General features: G+C 41.6%; 1 protein-coding gene and 1 pseudogene across 1 annotated transcript; both read right to left on the bottom strand.

The window, feature by feature from the left end:
• Window positions 1-1,826: 1,826 nt before the first annotated feature.
• On the bottom strand, window positions 1,827-11,264 carry LOC103711286 (annotated as a pseudogene).
• Window positions 11,265-18,396: 7,132 nt separating this feature from the next.
• LOC103711263 (serine/threonine-protein kinase pakG-like) lies at window positions 18,397-19,581 on the bottom strand. Its single transcript, XM_008797346.3, has one exon. The coding sequence runs from the start codon at window positions 19,579-19,581 to the stop codon at window positions 18,397-18,399; it is 1,185 nt and encodes a 394-aa protein (XP_008795568.2).
• Between the last annotated feature and the right edge of the window lie 1,623 nt (window positions 19,582-21,204).

The raw sequence follows: 21,204 nt of genomic DNA, 5'->3' as shown, positions 1-21,204 counted from the left end.
GCTTCAATTAACCATTCGTCTCAAGTAGCAGGGGAATAGCTTTTGGCTAGTTTATTCATGCAACTATGGCTTTAGCATACTTAATTTGTCTATAAAAGATGATTGGCAGTTTGGCTCGTACCATGGTCTAACGACATTATAAGCACAGGTATGTTAGTGCATGCATGTGATAAGGTATACGATGCAATTTGAGTATCTGACGTATAACTGATGATCTGAGTGACAATGTTGAGTAGCACCAACATCGATCTGTTTTCGATAATGCATTCACTGATTCAACGGCCTACTGCGACGCCATATTTTTCTATAATATGTGATGGTAATAATGGCCCATTGGAAGTTTAACAACAATATTATTAGGATGTGTATGTGAGTGCACGCATGTGATATTGCATATGAAGCAACTCAAGCACCGGAAAAAGGTATATAGCTGATGATATGAATGTGATAGTTCAATACCATCACTCCTTGGTAATACTTCCTAAATCAACCAAAACTTTCTTTCCTAAAATAGATATTACTAGTATATATATTTTTTTAAAAAAGATAAAAATTCTAAAGAGATAGTTCTCGGCTTCTACATCAACTCTTCCTTGTGTTGCTTCGTCTGATTCTTCTTGGATAGAAAGCTACGCCTGATCAAAATCTTACCCAAAAAAAAAATTAACTTTCGATTTGACCGGTTCATTTCACGCCCAAATGATGAAATTTGGGATTGATCACTAAGGGCGCCATCCCTTAAAGGGTGTCACATCGTAGATCTCAAACATTGCTTAATTCAAAAGAAAAAAATCATCTCAATCGGACGTCGTATGATCAAGTTATGACCTCTGAAAGTTAGGCCTATGAGTCGGCTTCCTAATGTAGTGGATCCTACTTCTGTTCCTGTCCAGCTCTGTTCGTAGTGGCCAAAGTGGTGTACATCAATATGAGGATCCTCCTAGATCATTGTTGTGCTGCATTGTCATATAAAAAGCAATTCATAGCAAAGTATGATGACATTATTAGCTCATGTATATTGGTGCATGCATGTGACATGTCCTTTGAAGCAATTCTAGTACCAGAGAACATTAGTGATACTATATCATCATATACCATTAAAGATCCATGTCCTTTCTCCTTTTAATTTTAAAAGATCATGCAACAAGTTACTTATTATTATATTTTATTAGATCTATATACAAGTATTTGGATATTTGAAAGTGAAAACTTAGCCACCTGGTAAAGTCCTTGTTGGTTGTACCGAAGACTTGGATTTGAATCTTCTCTTCATCAAGGTTCCCTAGGCAACGGGAAAGAGCTATGGAATATTTCCTGCCTAAGATAACCGAAACAAAAGGAGAAGAAATTTTTCATGTCAAGTCCTAGCTGGAGTCGGCCTGAATCAATCTGTGAGTAGTTTGTGCCTGAACCTGAACCAGACCCCAAACAATCCAAGCTTAGAGGCAGCTGGATACTAGCAAGGATTTACACCAGCGAGGTTTGTTTCATATCAGACACCCATCAATGAAATATATCTGAAATCCCTCTTTCCAGAACCACTCCATCTTTTATTTTTGTGCGAGATAATCTAAGATCTCAGATCATCTGCTATTGATCACCTATCGAGGTAGAAACCACGTCGTTGTGTGAAAACCTTGGATAATGGACAGACATGGCACTTGCATGCAATAACTCTAGAAGAATAGCATCGCGGATCTTACGTGGACTCAACTTTCTTCCTCTCCATATGCCATTCTTATAAGATCAAAAGGTAGAATGATCAGTAGAGTTGAATGGTTTATAGCTAAGGTTGGGACACCACATATTTAACTCTCCAAGGCATGAGATAATTGGACCGACTTGTGTGTTAGAATTAAATAATTGCAGTTGCCTAAAGGACCTCAACTTTCCAGTTATCATTAAGATTACATATTGGATAAACTTTAAAACTTTAAACTGGACCAAGTGAAAAATTTACAAGGCACATCATAAAGGACCACAACTTATAGACTAAGGCTCTTGTTTTAAACACCAAATGTCCTGGCCAGAAGTGATCTTCAGGTCTTTCTTACTAGTACAAGCCGTGTATGGAACTTCCACCGCTGGTTCAGCAGCATCACCGATTCACTCTGTGAAGTACTGCTAGGCCAGGTTTTTTATCAGAATGATGCTCCTACTCAAACATAGGCGGAGAAAAATGGATGATAAATGATGATTTTTCTAAACACTGCAAGAAAAGTGGAAAACCAAATATAACCTAAAAGTGCACCACCAACATAAGCCTAAAAGACCATCCGTCTGCCAATTGAGGCTAGTGTGCAAGGCTACAATCAAATATCCAAACTGACTTCTCAGGAATGCAGCTTCACATTTTTCAGCATTCTGAAGAGGGTCAGGTTTTAGTCACAGAAATGATGCAAGATCTGCACCACGCTCACATTCTGAAACAGTGCAGAACTCATCAGTGGTGAAAGCAGAAGGCATTGTTGAAAAATTTCCAAAGGCTCGAATGAAACAAAAATTTAAAAGCTGCATGCAACCAGACATTTTTGACAAGAAACACACAAACAACAAGCTTTATTTGTTACATAGACAAGATTGCCTTCTCCCTGAAAGAAAGCGCAGACCTGAGAAACAGCTGGCGAAGAAAGATGATAGGCAATATATTTGAACGAAACAGGGGACCATTGGCGAAGCCCGCCTCAGCATCTCCCCGGCCTCCGCCTCCTCCACGCAGAGGCTTTCCGGCATCCGCCGGCCGGCCTCTCTCTTCCTTCCTCCCTCCCCTTTTCTCGTTCTCCCTCTCCCCCACCTCTACTGCATTAGTACTGGGTCGGCACGGCACGGCACGGCGTGGGGCCGTACTAACCCGTGCCACTGGGCAACCGGTACGGGGCCCGGTATCGGCATAGCAGACATTGGTCTCAATCATATGGTATCAACTTTGCAGTTCCTCATTCATGAGGCTTTTTAAAAAATGTTGAATTTAGAACCATTTTAAAGTAACATCACTCTGTCAGTGAAATATCCTTTCAACTCCACAACTTCACTTCTTTTAATAACTCCAAAATCCTCGACTACAATGGCACAATTTGTATATAGATATAGTGCCAAATATAATTGGCTTACTCACACTATCCACAAAATTGCCATACCAGAACTGGAAATAATAATTAACACGTTAAATTATTCAGTAACAAGTAAAGAAATTGCATGAGTATCTGAATGTGCCACCTAATCTCCAGGGCACCAGGTGAAAATCAGTAAAAGATAACAAAAAGTAACATGTTGGAAAAAAATGGGACAGTTTTTGTATTCCCTACTTTTCATATTAGACTAAAATCCCAAACTTGTGCAAGTGTACACACACATTGGAACATGCAGGCATGCATGCAGACACACAAATAACATTTTAGAGATGACAAAAAGAAGAATTAAGCAAGTATAAAAGTAAAAACCATCCAAAAGCAGTACAGAAGCAATAGGGCACATACATAATGCAATTAAGCGTACAATAACAAATTTAAAAGCATCATAAATATGAAAAGACGTGCATATACAAACAGTTGTATAATAAGCACAGAAACTTGTTTTGTTTTGTTAGTAACTTCAAAAACTACGGCTACAAAGACATAAACTAAAGGAAGGGCAAGGAAGGGCAGAAAGAGAACTTTCTGCCATCAGGATTGAATGCTAGAGCATTTATTGGTCCAAAATGCCTTTCACACCCCCAATCTCTTCTTGAAGAATCTGTATTGCAAGTAGGAAAATGCAGCATAAGCATATGATTTCTAATTTAAAATTCTAAACTTCATGTTATTGACAAAAAATGAAGAAAGATCACCTTATGAAAAAATTTAGCCTCAAACTTTCCAGCACGGCGATCAGTGGTTGTGACATGTGATGCATCCTGATCACCTCCAATCATTACCTAAAGAAAAACAAAAAACAAAATTCAACTCAGAAATTAACTGAAGCTCTAGACTAACATAAAAGCAAAAATCCAGTATCTAGCAACAGGAACATGCACATATAAAAAAATACTTCCCATGATGCATATTATTCCTCAATATTGAAAGGTAACCTCTAAAAGACTTTCTAGTTTCTCTATTTCTATATCTGCCACAAAATCGCGAGTTTTAAACTTGCACTCACACTCTTGAACCAATTCAAGGACCAAGCCTCCATGTTACCAGCTCAACAGGGTCCAAACCTTTTTTTTTTATTGAAAAAACTTAAAATCTTTAGAAAGGAAACCATATACCCTGTAACTAGGAAACACAAATAGTTCAATATGCATGCCATCTCTGTATCTGAAATTGTATCAGATTTGATACTTGTTTGATATGGTTAGGATATGCATCAAATAGTTTTAATATCTAAAATTCAAAAAGGGATTTCCATATACTTCTCAGATACACTTAGGAGTTAGGTCACTTGCTTCCCGGGACGAAGGGAATCGATTTCTTTTATTTTATTTTATTTTAAATGAATTTTAACTTTTAATGATGGATGGTTAGCTTAAAGTATGATGTTTATGTTAATGGGAAGTATGAACTGCATTTCATGAATGCGAATGACAACTAAATGATGGAATTTGTGGATGTTGAAGTTATTGTACAAAGCATGAACTATGATATTGGGATCATCCATTGTGCTTTACGAATGCTTATATATATACATATACATATATATTGGGATCATCCATTTCATAAACTATGATATCTGCAAAAGATCTATAATTAACTATTCTTGTATCTCAGCTGTTATCATATCCTATTCTTTCAAGACATAATATTTCAGTATATCTGTGTATATGCATCTCATATTTGTGTGTATGCTTTATAGCTGAGTGATCATTGGGTTATATGCAGTTTACGCAATAATCTTCCACTAACAAAGGGTACATCAAGTCACCATTCAGTAAGAACCCTCTGACGGTAGTCCAAAAGGAGTGTGGATAACTAGAGGAACAACTATATGATACTAGATTTTTGTCTTTGCCAATACCATGAGCCCTCTAAGTGCACCCTCGACATATAAGCGTTCAAGTTATCCCATTTCCAGATTCTAATATCATCAAAAATTCCTAAAGAAGCCCTGATGTTAAAACATATTTTGACATTTATTTACATAAAAATTTTGTGCATGTATTTTGCCTAGAAGTTTTTAACAATAATAAAAATGACAATATATTACAAAGGTATAGCACAAAGCTCACAAGCAGATGCAGACATAGATGAGTAAGTTAGATAAATACATGGTCAAGAAGCGGAGATATTGTACAAGCATTGACAGGGCATTCTGTCACGTACGTCTTGATAAGAGTCAATGTCCTTGTATCCCAGAGCTAAGTCAAGATTACATATGAACAACTAAGAGCACAATCACAAGACAACCAGACATAATATAAAGGTAAATCTTATAATAGTTATATAATCAAGACAGATTATCACCTTAGCAGTTTTATCCAAGGAAGCTGTGATGAAATGAGAATCATCTGCAGATTTTGATGGTCGAGTTATTGTTTTCTGATGACCAGTTTCTTTATCTGACTCCTTCAGCAGGTGTCCAGTCTGCACATTCAAAATATAAATTCCAACACTGAACAAACATGTAATTGAGAGTCACAAAAAAGGATTGCAATGTATTGCCCTATGAATATACCAATACGTACTTTTTTGGAGAAAAATTATAAATATGAGGATGCTTGTTCCCACCTCACAATCCCATATACGGATTACCATATCTTCACCAGCACTTATTATAGTTTTGTTTAAAGGCCCCCAAACAGCCCTATTGGTTCTTCCTTGAGGTTCCTTAATTGTAAGCACTGATTCACTAGTCTCTGCAAGAAATATTTTGAGTAAACAAAAATTACCGTGAAGTTAAATTAGGGTGATCATATTACATGAAATATACATGTAATATATACAGCTGCTTCATCAATAAACTATACTGCAAGTTTATAATCTTATATAGTGCTACGATTTCATATCATACAATAGCCACACCTAACTGCAGATTCAAATTAATTCGTAGCAACGTGTGCAATGTGGGTAAAAGTACAGACCAATAGTTTTACCTGTTAGCTAAATTCAACATCATTTATTGAACCTAAATGGAAGGCCACCGACTAGTTATTATTCATGAAAACTAATAAAAAAGACACTTCAGTGTAAGCCGCTTAATCACATTCCAACCATTTGTTGATGGAGATCAATTAATAGAACATTTAACAACCATAACATTTAAATGCAAAAATAGTTCGTTTCTAAAACAAGAAACATACAGGTTCAATAAGGGAATTGTGTGTCACTTATATTAGGATGAAGATACCATATAACAATCCATACGTTCAGTAGGATCTCTGGAAATTCGTTTCACTTGAATGGTGGATGGAAGCCAAATAAATGGGTTGGTAGTGATCACAGCAAGCTTATCACCCACAGAAAAATCCACAGCTCTAGCTGGAGAATCCAAGTTAAAAGAATAGAGTTGAGCTCCTGTCTGAACATTACCGCAGCTTTACAATCTGGTCTGCACTGCCTGTGATCAGAGTCTAGAATCACCTGGATCATTATTAAAATAAAAAAATAGTCAATGGCATATTGAAAAAAATGACATGATCATATAGAGAATTTTACCTATCACATTAAATAAAAATACAAAATATTACATCAAAAGCAGAACAATAAGAAAAATAATTTAAATATATACTGGAGAAAAATTAAAAAATCTTTTAAAACATCAAAAATCTTTTGAATAAAGGCTCCTAGTTTTTCAGCATGAATATGAAATTACCTGCAACCAAACAGAACAATATTATCGAAACCAAAGAAAGAAGATAAGTAAAAACACAAAAGAATAGCCAGAAAAATAAGAAAACCGCAAAAAAATTCATAGAATCCAACGGGCCTGCAAAAACTTAAACTTTCTAGCAGATACGCCGATGCAAACCAAACAAGGCGATAGAAAAGACCCAAAGAGATCCCAGGAGAGAGGGAAGCGAATAGTGGGGCGTAAAAATAGTTACGGGAGACGTCGCAGCACCAGACGGCGCCGTTGTGACCGCGGTCGGTGCCGAGGCGATCGCCTTCATCGGCGAACCAGACGGTGGGGTTGTGGTCCTTGGCGCACGAGAAGAGCAGGTCCCACTCCCGGTTGTACTTCAAGAATGTCAAGGGCCGCATCTCTCTCCTCTCACTACTATTATTTCCTCCTACTCTCCCTCCCTCGCTTCGCTCAATCTGAAATCAAACAACCTGCTTCCAAGTCCCGAGAAAAATGGGAAACCCTAAGTTCTCCTGATTCGTATAACTATGACGATCTTCCCTTCAATTTCTCCCGCTGGATCTTAGACTACCGATTTAGGGGATGTTTGGAAGGGGCGATGGCTCCAACAGCCAACCGACCTCAATGGAGGTGACGACATCTCACGTTTGTTTGTACCTCGGATCATCTTACACGGTAATGATCTAATTCACCGTCCAATCCAATAATCTCAAGTTCATCCTTGATAGCGGAAATCCAAGACCGTCCTAAAGCAGTAGTTTTAGTTGATGTATTCATGCTGTTTCAGAGCTAAAATCAAAAGATATAAATATACTTAAACTTTAGAAAAGATAGGCTAAGATCAAAAAATACAAATTTAAAAGATGAGATACTTCAGCTCGGAGAGATCAAAATGTATACCCAAAAGAATAACACAAACAAAGAGGGATTAGATTTACAAATATCAATTACTTAATATTATTTTGTGACAAAAGGGAGGAGAGAAGCTCCACCTGCCTCATTCCAATTAGCTGATAAATATATTTTGATTCTTTGGCCTTATATAAGTATCCAAAATTTACTTAGCACACAATCTATATAGAACTAAACACATACCCATACTGGTCCTCATATATTTTTTTCATTTAAGTCCTAATATTTTCATTAGACTAAGGGTCCCGACCGCTTTGAGGAAATAAGGATGGTTGTTGAAGATGTAGATGAAGTCAACTTGAGAACTTTAACGGAATCTAGGAAGATTTTTTTTTTCATCATTAAGTGAGGAGGAGGAGAAAGGAATAGTTTTCAAATCCAACTACAAATACAATGATCAGCCTATGATTAACCCTAAAAGGGTCTAAGTTGCAGTATCCCACAATCCATATAGACAAAAGATAGGGCTTACTCTAATATCATTTATAATAATCCAAGATTTTATTCAAAAAAGCTAGCTGGAATATATTATTTGGGTTTCTTGATCTTATTTAAGTACCTAAATCTACTCCACGCATGATGATATAGGGTTAAACATACACCCGCTTGGTTCCTCACCTTACATACAATTCAAAATTTGCATATATTCTATCCAAATCAGACTCGTTTGCATGCTTATGTTTCCTTAAAGGGTGGGGTTGTTTTTCTATCTGTCCTTTTGTTTATCTAATCATTTGAAATATTTTTTTTGGATAGTCCAATAAAAGAATAAAATGGAAAAATACATGGAGTCTCTTCAAGATACAGATGATTTTGAAATTTTAGTTCGCTTATGTAAAATCAAGCATATCAAAGAGCTGGTTTGCTTGTATATTATTATAGGTCAAGCATATTCAAGATTTTACTTAATCTCTAAGGTTGCAAATAAATTGGATTGACCTGTGACCAAACCTGATCCATCTAGATCTGAACTGACCCAACCCATTCTTGAAGACCCATGGAGCCGGATCGTGTTTAAATATGAGAATCATTCCACATTTGTGGTTGGGTCTAGATTTCATAAACCTTGACCTAATCTATATCAATGTGATCCGTCCACTAGATGGGTCTATTTTGGATCTTTTTATTGGTTACCGACCTGAGTCAATCCAAAGAAAGTATTCCAAGTCGTCTCCTCTCTTTTTTTTATGTTACAATAAAAGTGCTCAAATTAATCTCGCTACATTAAGAAAAGCCAGCTACTGAGGTTATTAACATCTTGAGACAGATTGTGGTTCTAGATAAATATTTATTCATGGAGTTTTGACAATGCTAGTAAATAATTGTGGTAGTCAAAATTCAGTTTCATTCATAAATAAGAACAATATTCTATTCATATAATTTTGTTAATAAACAAATTTAGATCTGGACCTGATACGAAGCCAACCTAGATCTAAATATTTTGTGTTGGGTCCGATTCAAGACCTGATCCAATCCAAATGACTTGTTGGGTCTAAAACATTTTCCATCAACCTAATCCAACTAGATCCGATCATCTATTGGATTGGGCCCAGGTCAAATATCAAGTCTCATACATGAAAACTAGGTGGGGTCAAGCATGCCCTAATTCGACCAAACCTATTTACAACCTTACTTATCCCCACTCATAACTTTTACCAGCATATGTTTCTTTAGTTTTTTACCCTTTCTCCATGTGGAACCAAATGTTGAGGAGGGAGCTTGGTTTTAAAAGTTTACAATGTGATCCTCCAAGAATGAGTTGCTCATAAACCTTTGATTTATGATAGCAGGAAAAATATCCCAAAAGTTTCTGCACAACTACTGGACATGAGCATGAAATATCACATAGATATCTCTCTATCCAATTCGCAATTTGCCCAACTTTTTTTGTTGTCAAGCAATGAGAATGTAATAACTCAAGACTTCACCAAAAAAAAAAAGCTAGCCAACAAGGGTTTCCAAATTTGTTTATTATATAAAATACCGATTAATTAGTCATGGATCATTGACCAAGTCTATTTTGATACCATTTCTAATGACTTAATTCTCATCCAAAAACTGGCCCAGTGGTATTATTTAGATTTTTTAGGTTTGTATTAATATCTAAAATATCTTCAGCATATAATCAATATGAAACTAAATATGTGCCACATACGAGCTCTTATAAATAGACTGAGGTTGTATCTTTTACGTGAAAGAATGATTCACCTTCCCTCGTGCAAAACCATCATTGGATCACGCAATAGTCGCTTGGAAATCTATGCAGCAGATGAACGAGAAAATTCAGAATGCCTTGAGAACTATGCAAAGAGCTGTCCAACGGTCGACGTCGCGAAAAAAAGATCAACTATTTTTTAAGTTATTTAAAATATATGGCATCTAATTTTACAGCAATGATTCGCCTTATTTTAAGACGAACAGGGGGAGAATGCAGATTTCAAAAAGTGTTTGTGTTTCATGAAAGGTGCATGCAAGTTTTTTTTTTTTTGGCTAATGCAGGTGGATCATACCTGACGGGATCGGATACACCCAATAAGGTCAAAAAATAGGATACCTCGGAGTGCCAAAGGCAACTCCCCATCACCAATCCACAAGGTGCCTCCGGAGTGACAAGCTACGTACGCAGCTACCCAATCCGCGGCACCATTTCCTTCACGGTAAATATGTTTGGCCTGAAAAGCCCATCCATCCCCCGCCATAGCCCAAATGTCACGGAGCAAGGGATGGTCACTACCGCCACTCCTTGGACCCCTCTGGATCCAACTGATGACGGTGGCCGAGTCACCCTCCAGGATGACGGACCTAGCCTGTAAGACACACCGTGCATTGCGAAGGCCCGCCCAGGCTGCACTCAGCTCTGCACTCGGAACCGAAGTGTCAAATAACTGACTGCCACCGGCAGCCACAATCCTGGCAGACGGGTCCCGAATAACAAAGCCTGCGCCTCCTCGTATGCCACCATCCAAAACAGACCCATCAAAGTTGACCTTGAGGAAACTCGGGGGTGGGGGCTCCCAGGTGAAAAACACCGTACGAGAAACTGCCGAAGCAAAGTGGGAACCCCAGATGTCCCGAGCTATCAAGGTCCCTCCAACAGGGATGGTGTAACCCAGCTCAGCCGCTTGAACGCGGGCACACTCGACCACAAATCGCGGCGACATACGACGTTCGTCGAAGGTGCGAGCATTCCTAGCCAGCCAGATCTGGTAGGCAGTGCAGCTCGCTCGAACAGCCCCCAGACGAAACAGCGGGGACTCCGAGCCCTGACGCATGGCCTGTAAGAACAGGTCCCTACCCCGCCATACGACCTGTGGGACCCCTGCCAGACGCCAAGTACCCCTAGCCCATGTGCACCGAAGCAGAGCATGGTCCACCGTCTCGGCCACACCACAAACCCCGCACACCAATGGGATCCTCACACCTCGACCTCCAAGTACAGCCCTAGTAGGAAGACGGTCCCATACCACCTTCCAGAGAAACAACGCTACCCTCGGGTGGAGCCCCAATCGCCAGATCCAGGCACAATTCGGGCCAGGCTCGTACTCCCGCCTAAGGATGCGGGAGAGATCGCCCATCCTGACCCTGGATCTGGTTGAGGAACTCCACACACGTACGTCTGGTCCGCCACTTCGTGGTAAGGGGAGTGAGCGGATCCGCTCCGCCAAATGCTGCCCGAAGAATCCGTGGTAAGGTGCATGCAAGTTCGACGGACATAAAAAACTGTAAAAAAGAAAGGAAAAATAAAAGCTCGTTTACGACGGTGGACGTTCTGTGATAATTGAAGAGGTTATTAGCCTGGACTAATATACCCCGGCACAATGATGAACAGTAGCTGGCACAGACGCTCCAGTTACTAGAGTACGTTGAAGAAGAAGGAGAGTGAAAAGAATGGAGAAGATAATGAGATTACATTTCATTCCACAGAATACATGAGAGAGCGTGAGACGGAGGTTTTATAACTCTCCTGGGAACATTCTGGATGGAAGTTTGTTTGAAGTTTGTTAGGGAGAAACGGAACCCATGTGCCTGGAGCTCCGTGATGAGTTTGGAAGGAATTCTGAGGGAGTTAACATCCCCCTGCAAGATGATGGTGAGGGAATCAGCATCAGCTTGTTGCAGAGAGTACGGTGGCGGCGAGTTGAGAGGGCCTTGGTGAAAATATCGGCTGGCTGATCATCGGAGGCGATGTGAGCTGTGCATAGTTCACCGGAGTGGATTTTCTCCCTTACAAAGTGATAGTCTACTTCAATATGTTTAGTTCTAGCATGAAATACAGGATTGGATGCCAAGGCTAACGCTGATATGTTGTCACAGTGTAAGGGAGTTGATGCACCGGGTGGTATTTGAAGTTCGAATAGCAAGCGACGAAGCCAGATGATTTCCGATGCAGTGACTGCTAGAGCTCTGTATTCGGCTTCGGTGGAGGACCTGGCGACTGTGGGTTGCTTCTTCGCGTACCATGAGATTAAGTTGGACCTAGATAGATGCAGTATCCTGTGGTCGATCTCCGATCATTGAAATCCCCTGCCCAGTCTGAGTCGGAGAAAGCTGAAAGCTGAAGAGAGCCAGGTTTGAAGAAGAGACCGAGAGCAGCAGTGCCTTTGATGTAGCGAAGTACTCGCTTGAGAAGTTGAAAATGTATCTCGAGTGGCTTATGCATGAATTGACACAGATAGTTAACGGCAAAAGAAAGGTCCGGTCTGGTAGTAGTCAGATATTGTAGAGATCCAGTGAGACATCTGTAGTGTGTAGGGTCGGAATATGGGGCCGAACTGTTAGGGAAGACAGGTAGTTTCAAAGGAAGAGGTGATGCCATTGGTTTGCAATCCTGCATGCCGGCCTTGTGTAGAAGTTTCAGGGCATAGGATTGTTGGTTGAGTGTAACGCCATGAGTAGAGAATGTAGCTTGAATACCCAGGAAATGAGATAATTGGCCCAGGTCTTTCATCTGGAATTGACCTTGTAGTTGAAGAAATAAGTTTGTTAAGGCCTGGGGACAGTCTCCTGTGAGCAAGATGTCGTCCACATAGATGAGAATATACATTGAAGCATTGTCTTGGTGGGAGAAGAACAGAGACGGGTCGGCAACACTGGATTTGAAACCATGTTGTAGAAGGAAGTTCGAAAATGTAGCGAACCATTGCCGGGGACTCTGTTTGAGACCGTAGATGGCCTTCCGAAGCAGGCAGATATGGTCTGGGTGCTGAGGATCACTGAAACCTTGTGGTTGCTCCATGTAGACCAGTTCTTCTAGTTTCCCATGAAGAAACGCATTGGATACATCTAGTTGTCGGACCTGCCAGTGTTTGGTAACTGCAAGAGCAAGGAGGAGCCGGATGGTTTGGAATTTGGCGACGGGGCTGAATGTCTCAGTGTAGTCTATGCCGAATTGTTGTTTGAAACCCTGGGCGACTAATCTGGCTTTATACCGAGCTAAGGACCCGTCTGAATTCCTCTTGATTCTGTATGTCCTTCGGCATCCGAGAACCTGTTGGGAGGGAGGCCGAGGTACCAGATCCCAGGTGTGCTGGCTGAGTAATGCGTCGAACTCTGTAGACATGGCTTTTCTCCACTGCATATCTGTGACTGCCTTTGTGTAACAGGTTGGTTCAGATGGTTCTGGTGAGGTGCTGAAGAGTGAGAATATTTGTTTGGGCTTAAGGGAACCAGTTTGCTGTCTGGTGATCATGTGGTGGCGAACGGGTGGTGGAGGTGTGGTAGTTGTGGAGGAGGAGGAGACTCGATCCTCTGGTTGTGGTGAGATGGTAGAAATGGAATTTGAAGTTGCTGGCTGTGGGAAGTGTGGAGACGAGGCAATGATGTGTGAATTGTTAGGTAATAGGGAGGGTGGTACAAGACAAGGAAAAGGCAGAAGAGGAGGTTGTGCTGAGGTTGTGGAACGAGCGGAAGAGTGAGGAAATTTAGATTCATCAAAGCGGACATGCCTGGAGATGATGACTTTTCCCGTAGCTGGGTTATAGCACCTGTAGGCCTTGTGGTTTGGAGAATAGCCAATGAAGATGCAAGGTGTGGAACGAGGGGATAGCTTGCTATGGGTTTGAGGGAGGAGCCAGGGATAGCATTGACAACCAAATGTTCGGAGGAAATTGTAGTCTGGAGGGTGGTTGTAAAGTGCTTCGAATGGAGATTGAAAATTGAGTGTCGATGTAGGCAATCTGTTAATGAGATACGTAGCTGTGATCAGGGCATCAATCCAGAACGTTGTGGGAAGAGAGGAATGAATGAGAATACTACGGGTAGTTTCTAGTAAATGTCGGTGTTTTCGCTCGGCTATCCCATTTTGTTCTGGGGTATATGGTGCAGAGAGTTGATGGACGATGCCAAGAGATGAGAAGAGAGAGTGGAATCGGTTATTAGCAAATTCACCCCCTCCGTCAGAGCGAAAACATTTAATGGAATGACTGAATTATCGTTCAACAAGAGATTTGAAATGTAAAAATTTATCAAATACATCCGATTTGCGAGCAAGGGGATAGACCCACGAGTAACGTGTAAAGTCATCCACGAACAATACATAGAAACGAATGGTGTTATCGGAGCTGGGAGGAGAGGGACCCCAGACGTCGGAGTGGATTAGTTCTAGTGGTGATTTTGTAGTCCGTGAGTGTGAGTTGAATGGAAGACGACTGCTCTTGGCCATGCAGCAGGGCTCACAGAGGGAAGAATAGTTAGTTGACCGAGGAAGACGGAGAGTGCTGGAGAGATGTTGCAGTGTAGTGTTTGCCGGATGACCCAAACGACGATGCCAGATTGAAGATGGGAGGGATGTAGACGCTGTATAGGCTGTAGGAGATGACTGGGTGAAAGTGAAAGGAATTTTGTAGAGGCCGTCAGAGCATCGTCCCTGGAATAGAGTTTTGTTGGAATGCTTGTCCTTGATGACACAACCAGAGGAATCAAAGATGAGGATGCAGTTATGATCCAAAGCTAGTTTGTGGACAGAAAGAAGGTTATGTGATATGTGTGGAGTATGTAGAAGCGTAGGTAGGTAAAATTTGTGTAATGGAGTATGAAGGATACCTGAACCTGTATGAGTAATATCAGTGGAAGAACCATCTCCCAGTAGAACCTTGTCTGAGCCGGAGTAGGAACTGGGCTGATGAACCAAGGATGAATCTGGTGTCATATGTTGTGAAGCTCCGCTGTCAATGATCCAATCACCAGATGAAGATCCAGTAGAGGAATGAGCGAGGTGAGCTTGTGGTCGAGTGAAATGGCGAGGATTGCCATGATAACTGGGATCCATACGAAACCAGCAGCGAGCTGCTGAATGCCCAGGCTTATGACAGATCTGGAACTCGATGAGAGATGTGGAATCCCTGCTGGGAGAGGATTGAGACCAGCCACCTGGTCTTGAGCGACCACGTCCCCGAAAGGAGGAGAAGTAACGTCCACGGCCCCGTCCTCTGGTTGCCATTAAAGCAAAGGAATTATCAAGAACATGTTGCTTTTCTTTAGACAGCATGATAATTTCCTCGCTACAGAGTAGAGCATATAGTTCATCAAGGGTGATGGAGGAAGAACGAGTTCGAATGGCAGTGGCGAAGGAGTCATAGCAGGTTGGTAAGCCATTTAGAATGTAGAGAATGACGTCTTCTGCTTTAGGGTTGGATCCCGCAGCTGCCAGAGCATCAACCTTTGATCGAACTTCATTAAGGTACTGTTGCATTGATAAATTGTTCTTCCGAATATTGTGCAGTTCATTCTTTAGCTGGATAATGTGTGTCCGAGTGGCTGAATTCAGACGATTTTCAAGAGTCCTCCAGATCTGGTGACAGTGTTCTAAGTTGACTACAAAAGGAAGAAGAGAAGGGGAGATTGTAGAGTACAGCGCAGTGGACAGAAATTGGTCTGTAAACAGCCAATTGTCGAATTCCTCGGAATCATTGGAAGACACTGAGGGTGCTGTATTATCTAGAAAGGTAAGAAACCCACTCGCCTTGAAGACACGAGTGATTTGTGAGCGCCAGGTAAGATAGTTCTCAGCTGTGAGTTGAGTTGGAACCAAGGATTGAATCCTTGTGATGAGGAATTTTAGATTTGGGGAGATAGCAGAGTTGGAGAAACTTCTGCGAGCATCAGTGGAATTGTTTGTTGATCCGGGAGATGCCATAGCTTCGTCATCGAGAGGAGGTAAGACCACTTTAAGAATAATTGAGTCGGATGACATGAACTATGAGAAAAAAGAAAGGTTGTCGGGAGCTCACCAAAACACAGGGAGGATTGCTGCTCTGATACCATGAAGAGGTTATTAGCCTGGACTAATATACCCCGGCACAATGATGAACAGTAGCTGGCACAGACGCTCCAGTTACTGGAGTACGTTGAAGAAGAAGGAGAGTGAAAAGAATGGAGAAGATAATGAGATTACATTTCATTCCACAGAATACATGAGAGAGCGTGAGACGGAGGTTTTATAACTCTCCTGGGAACATTCTGGATGGAAGTTTGTTTGAAGTTTGTTAGGGAGAAACGGAACCCATGTGCCTGGAGCTCCGTGATGAGTCTGGAAGGAATTCTGAGGGAGTTAACAATAATTACCGTGCCATGGCATTGAGTATGTATCATTCCTACGAATCGTACATGGTCAAAGGTAATTCTAGGACGTACGTGTGGGCACTCAATGTATAGCTAGGATCCGTGAATGGTCCCGTCTGCAACTGTCGGCATGATTGCACCAATATGGTTAGCTATGGACGAAGGCATCATATTGAGAAGAAGAGGCCATCATTAGGAGAGAGATATGCAGGTCCTTTATAAAACTTTGGTGTTTCTTGTATCCCATCGATCGTCTCTAGCTGATGTATTTCTTTCTTCTGATAACGGGGGATGGGAGAACCCACCCAATAATTTATTAGGAAGTAGAACCATTAAAGAGATAAACCAGGCATGAATGAATGCCTTTCTTTAGTTCATGGCACTGAGAAGCAATTAATTTATACGTTTTTGAATATTGTCATATGGTGAACGTTTGCCATGGGAGCTGGTCGGATCATTGTCAGCTTTCCGAGGCAGAAAAGATTGATGTCTTTCAGGACCACGTCTGTCTTACTGTGGAGGGAGGGAGACAGAAGAGTTTTGGATGAGATCGAGAACCCCAGTCCACACTCTCCTTTTAAGATCCACAAGGTGGTCTCCTCCTTCACATGAACGCCATCATCACGATTGAACAAATTATTCATTCTGGCATGGACCACCATGAATTCAACGAGTCACAAGCAACACCCCTAAATGGCCCCTCCAGTCCCTCTCCGTAGCTATTCATCTCTACTTCTTTGGAAGCAACCAATTAAATTATGAAGAGGCAAGAGCAGTATAATTTAGGATTCTCTCTTTCTCCGATCCAAGTGCTAATCCAAGGTCCCCATGTCTGGGCATGAAGGCATCTCTCTTGCCAAGATCGATCAATTAAAACCTTCCAAAAGTTGGGGAAGTGATGATCAAATGATTTATTTGTTGCTTTAGAGTGGGGAACAAGATTATTGAGATCAATCAACAATCCGAGCAAGAAGGAAGGAGATCTAGTTCGTAACCTTGTATATGTGCAAAACGATTTATGGAAATGAAAAAAACATCAAACACCTATCGCACTCAGTGGGGATATCTACAGATTCATCATTAGTTTATAGGGCCTTTATATAACCTAAACTAGAGTTCCTCGCATGCATATACCACAAATGCAAGTGTTAGTTTTTGGAACCAATCAAATGTAAATAACTCATGAAACTATAAATGTAGAAGCAAATTAAGCTAGACTTGTATCCAACAATTTGGATAGCATGCATGCCATGAATGGATCAGGAGATTTAGGGTCGGCAGCCTCCAAAAGAAATGCTTCCTTAGTAGGCCTTCCATGGCTTTAAAGCGAGAGCTCCTTGGGAGATCCTGTTATTATAATATATTATCCCGGTGGCTAACCGGCCAACCCATCTTTCTCCACCAACCACTCCTAACCACACAAGTCAAAAGCACAAATAGGAACCTTGATACTATCAGTCTAAGCATGTGTCAGGAAGGCTAACAAGGCCACAGACTGAACCGCTTCTTATGTAGCTAGTTATTCCGAAGGTACTTTATGGGCTGGAGAAGAAGAGTTGCTTAGGGTACCTCGAAACTTATTGTTTTCTAATTTTATTGGAATATCTGTACTCGTAATGTATGAAATGTCCATTTAAAAAAAAAAAAAAAAAGATGCTGATACTATCTTGAAACATAAGTACTGCTAGAATATAAAACACTAACAAACCCCAACATCCCCAACGTATCTAGCACTGCACCACACTGTTGTTTGGATACCGTATACAAGGTAAGTTCCCTGTGTGTCTACTAGTGGAATTCTAGCCAATGAGTTAGGAGGGGCAGATCTTGGGAGAATCCAAGGAAGATGTGGATAAGCTTAGCTTGATAAAGACATGAGAAGCCCAGAAAAAAAAAAGCTATAAAAGCCTGTCCTTTTAAATATACAGTGATCAAGAGAAATGCACAAGAGAAATCAGGTGCACATACTCATAGAAAGAGTGCGTAATGCGTATAGCTACTAGCTAGTCTATATAGTGTAACAGAAGCAAAGATCGACGACGTACTTTTCCTTCTCTACAAATTACACCCCTGTCCCTTCCATCCCTTGCACTCTCTAATCTGAAGAAAGAATCCATGAATCTACTCTACCTTCACCCCTCGCCGATATCATGCTCTCGGATCCCTTCTCTGCGTGGTATTGCTAACCTGCTGCAAGTTGTCGTAGTTTCCGATGGCCGACCTGAACTGGGATCGATCCCTGCCCTCTGACGCTAAGCCATCAGCCCAGCCCGAGAATCCATCAGCCCTCCTGCTCAGTTTCAGGCCTTCCACGGCGCTGAGGCTCCCTAGACCCTCAGCGGCAAGGTCCGAAGGGCCTAGCGGTGGGCTCGCTTCAAAGGCGGGCATAGTGGATGAATTGTGGCAGGGAGGGGCTCGAGGTTGGAGAGAGGATTGGAAGGTGAAGTCTGGGCTTTTCATATGCAGTAGATTTGGGTGCTGAAGAACAGTAGAAGGCAACTGGTAGCTATTAGACGAAGTAGTACTCCTTGAGCTTGTGTTAGAACGAGTAGATGCAGCACTAGTGTTTGCGTTAGCAACACTGTTTCTACTAAAATAAGCAGCAACATGAGCCATAGAGGAGGAGGAAGAAGAGATGGGAGCAAAGAGGGGAGCTCGGAGGTTTTGAGCAAGGGGCCCGAACGGGTAAGCTGGGACAGTAGCGGTGGCTGCAGGGAAGAGGTCGAGCCGAGGGCGGGAGAATGGGGAGGAAATGAAGGGAGCTGCAGGGAAGCCGGTGAACTCTTGCACCATCGCACGGAAGTTGGATGTGTCGGTCTCGAGGACGGTGGTGGGTGCGCGCCGGGATGCCCGTGGCCGCTTCTTGGAGCCTCGAGTGGTGGCGGTGGGTTGAGCAGGCTGTGTTGGTAGTTGCACCGAGGGGTTGAGGCTACTGCTGCCTGAAGGTAGACTGCGACCGAGAGCAGCGACCGCCATAGTTTTCGATGATGATGATGATGATGGGGTGGTGGTGGTGGTTAAGCCATCAAGGATGGTGCAATCGTGTTCTAATAGTGATGATGGAGGAAGAGATCTAGCCCATGTCATGTCAAGATTGAAGGGGTTGGGGTCGGGCGGCGTGGAAGGGAAGATGTTGACGTGAGGCGGTAGAGAGATGAAGGAGGAAGGAGAAGGGTGGTGGTGCAGGTGGTGGGAAGAGGAAGGTGGTGGTGGTGGTGGTGGTGGTGGTTGGGGTGGAAGGTTCAAGGAGGAGGAGATGGCTTCGGCCCGGGAGTCGTAGTAATCGTCGCCGCTGCTTGAGGACTGGATGCTCCCACTGTTGGTGGAATCCATGGACGATGAGGGAAAGAAAAGGAAGAGAAAAAGCTGTGGAGAAAAGAAGATAGCTATATATTTGGTGGTAAGAGGGATCAAGAGGTTGTTTTGAGGAAACCCATGAAGGGGAGTGAAGATGCTAAGAGAGAGTTATAAGTATCCAATCTAACAGGGGAGTATAAATCAGAAAATCCGGGGGGGAGGGAGCTTAGGAGAGCAGCCCACGGGTAGGAAAAAAGCTAAACGATTTGGGGGGGGGCGGATTGAGCTCTCGGTTTCCAATTCAGAGATCGCAAAGGAGGTGAGCTAAAGGTGATGGTGAATGGTGGCAAGTCACAAACAGAAGATGAATGAGTGGGATGGGGATGATGGAAGATCTCATTTTATCGCGTCAAAAGTAAACGGTGAAAAAATTCTACCAATCTAAAGACAACAATATGTTATCTCAAACCAACATAGTAAAACTGAGATAAATAATTATCTTTATCTTTGATTTTACTATTATTTATTAGAGAACTCATTGACGTAACTAGGGGACTTAATTAGAATTCATGTCGCTGTAAGTGCATGTTTTAAAAACTTGTTTGCCTGGTAGCACGATATTCTTTTTGATCATTGATGACCTTATATTTGACATCTAAATTTGCATTTTTGTAAGAACAAGGAGATATCTATAAAATTAGCATAAGCTTATACACTGAATTTGTCCTTTGTTTATGTGCTTCGTAGTTGCTCCTTTAAAAAATAACTTTTAAAAAAAATTATCATTCTTTAATTGAAAAAGGGATGAAGACCTATCACACACATCCTTTCTCTCCTACCACCTCATGTTTGTTTAGGTCCTATCTCAATCACACTCTTTGAAATGCTTGGTACGAAAGAAAACAACCTACACTAATAATCAGGACCCCTGCCCTTCAGATTTTGCTCTTTGAAAAACATGTCTCATAGCATTGGACATTGCTGTCTTCCCTATTGCTAATTGTAAATCTTTCAGAGGGATTATTAAGTGGTTCTTCACTTTCATGACTTCAAATTGCAGCCAGTCCGATAGGCTCTATGTCTTCCAAATCTTGTCTATTTTTGAATTGCCAGTGTCCAGAAATTTCAGGGTTATGCAAATTTGGCCATAGAAAGTATCAAATACTTTGTTATAAGTAACGTATATGGTGGGGGGGGGGGGGGGGGGGGGGGTGTGGAGCTCATTCGTAATCAACTCCTCGCCTATGGCTTTGATATCTGTGTAAATAAGCCTCTTGTTTGGTTAAACCACATCGAAAAGACATACTCTGATCCATACTGACCTCCGAGCCTTTTTTTGACCTTGTCACAAACCTCTTCTCTTAAGCCATCAGATTTTGTTCATGCTCATTGTTTAGCCTTCTATTTGGCTTCTCATCTCCCTTTAAAACTTATATAAAGATAACCACTGCTTTTCCTCAATTGCCTCTTTTCTTATCTTCCCTTGCCTTGGAAGTTCCAAATTAGTTGAACCGTGCTCAAAGATTATTGCAACTATTAACAACATGATCTGTGTTAAATTAATCATGCTCATGCCCAAAGCAAGATACCTTACAATCATTAAAGACTAAGCCCGTGAAATTACATCAATCAACAATCAGATGGCAGCTATCGCACAAA

The sequence above is a fragment of the Phoenix dactylifera genome, chromosome 8 (assembly GCF_009389715.1).
Source record: "Phoenix dactylifera cultivar Barhee BC4 chromosome 8, palm_55x_up_171113_PBpolish2nd_filt_p, whole genome shotgun sequence".
Taxonomy (NCBI): Eukaryota; Viridiplantae; Streptophyta; class Magnoliopsida; order Arecales; family Arecaceae; genus Phoenix; species Phoenix dactylifera.
The sequence above is the reverse complement of the archived record's forward strand: the minus strand, read 5'-3'. Positions and strand labels throughout refer to the sequence as shown.

What these genes read in the sequence shown, in the direction of transcription:
- LOC103711263 (XM_008797346.3), bottom strand. Translation starts at nt 19,581, where the DNA reads ATGGATTCCACCAACAGTGGGAGCATCCAGTCCTCAAGCAGCGGCGAC.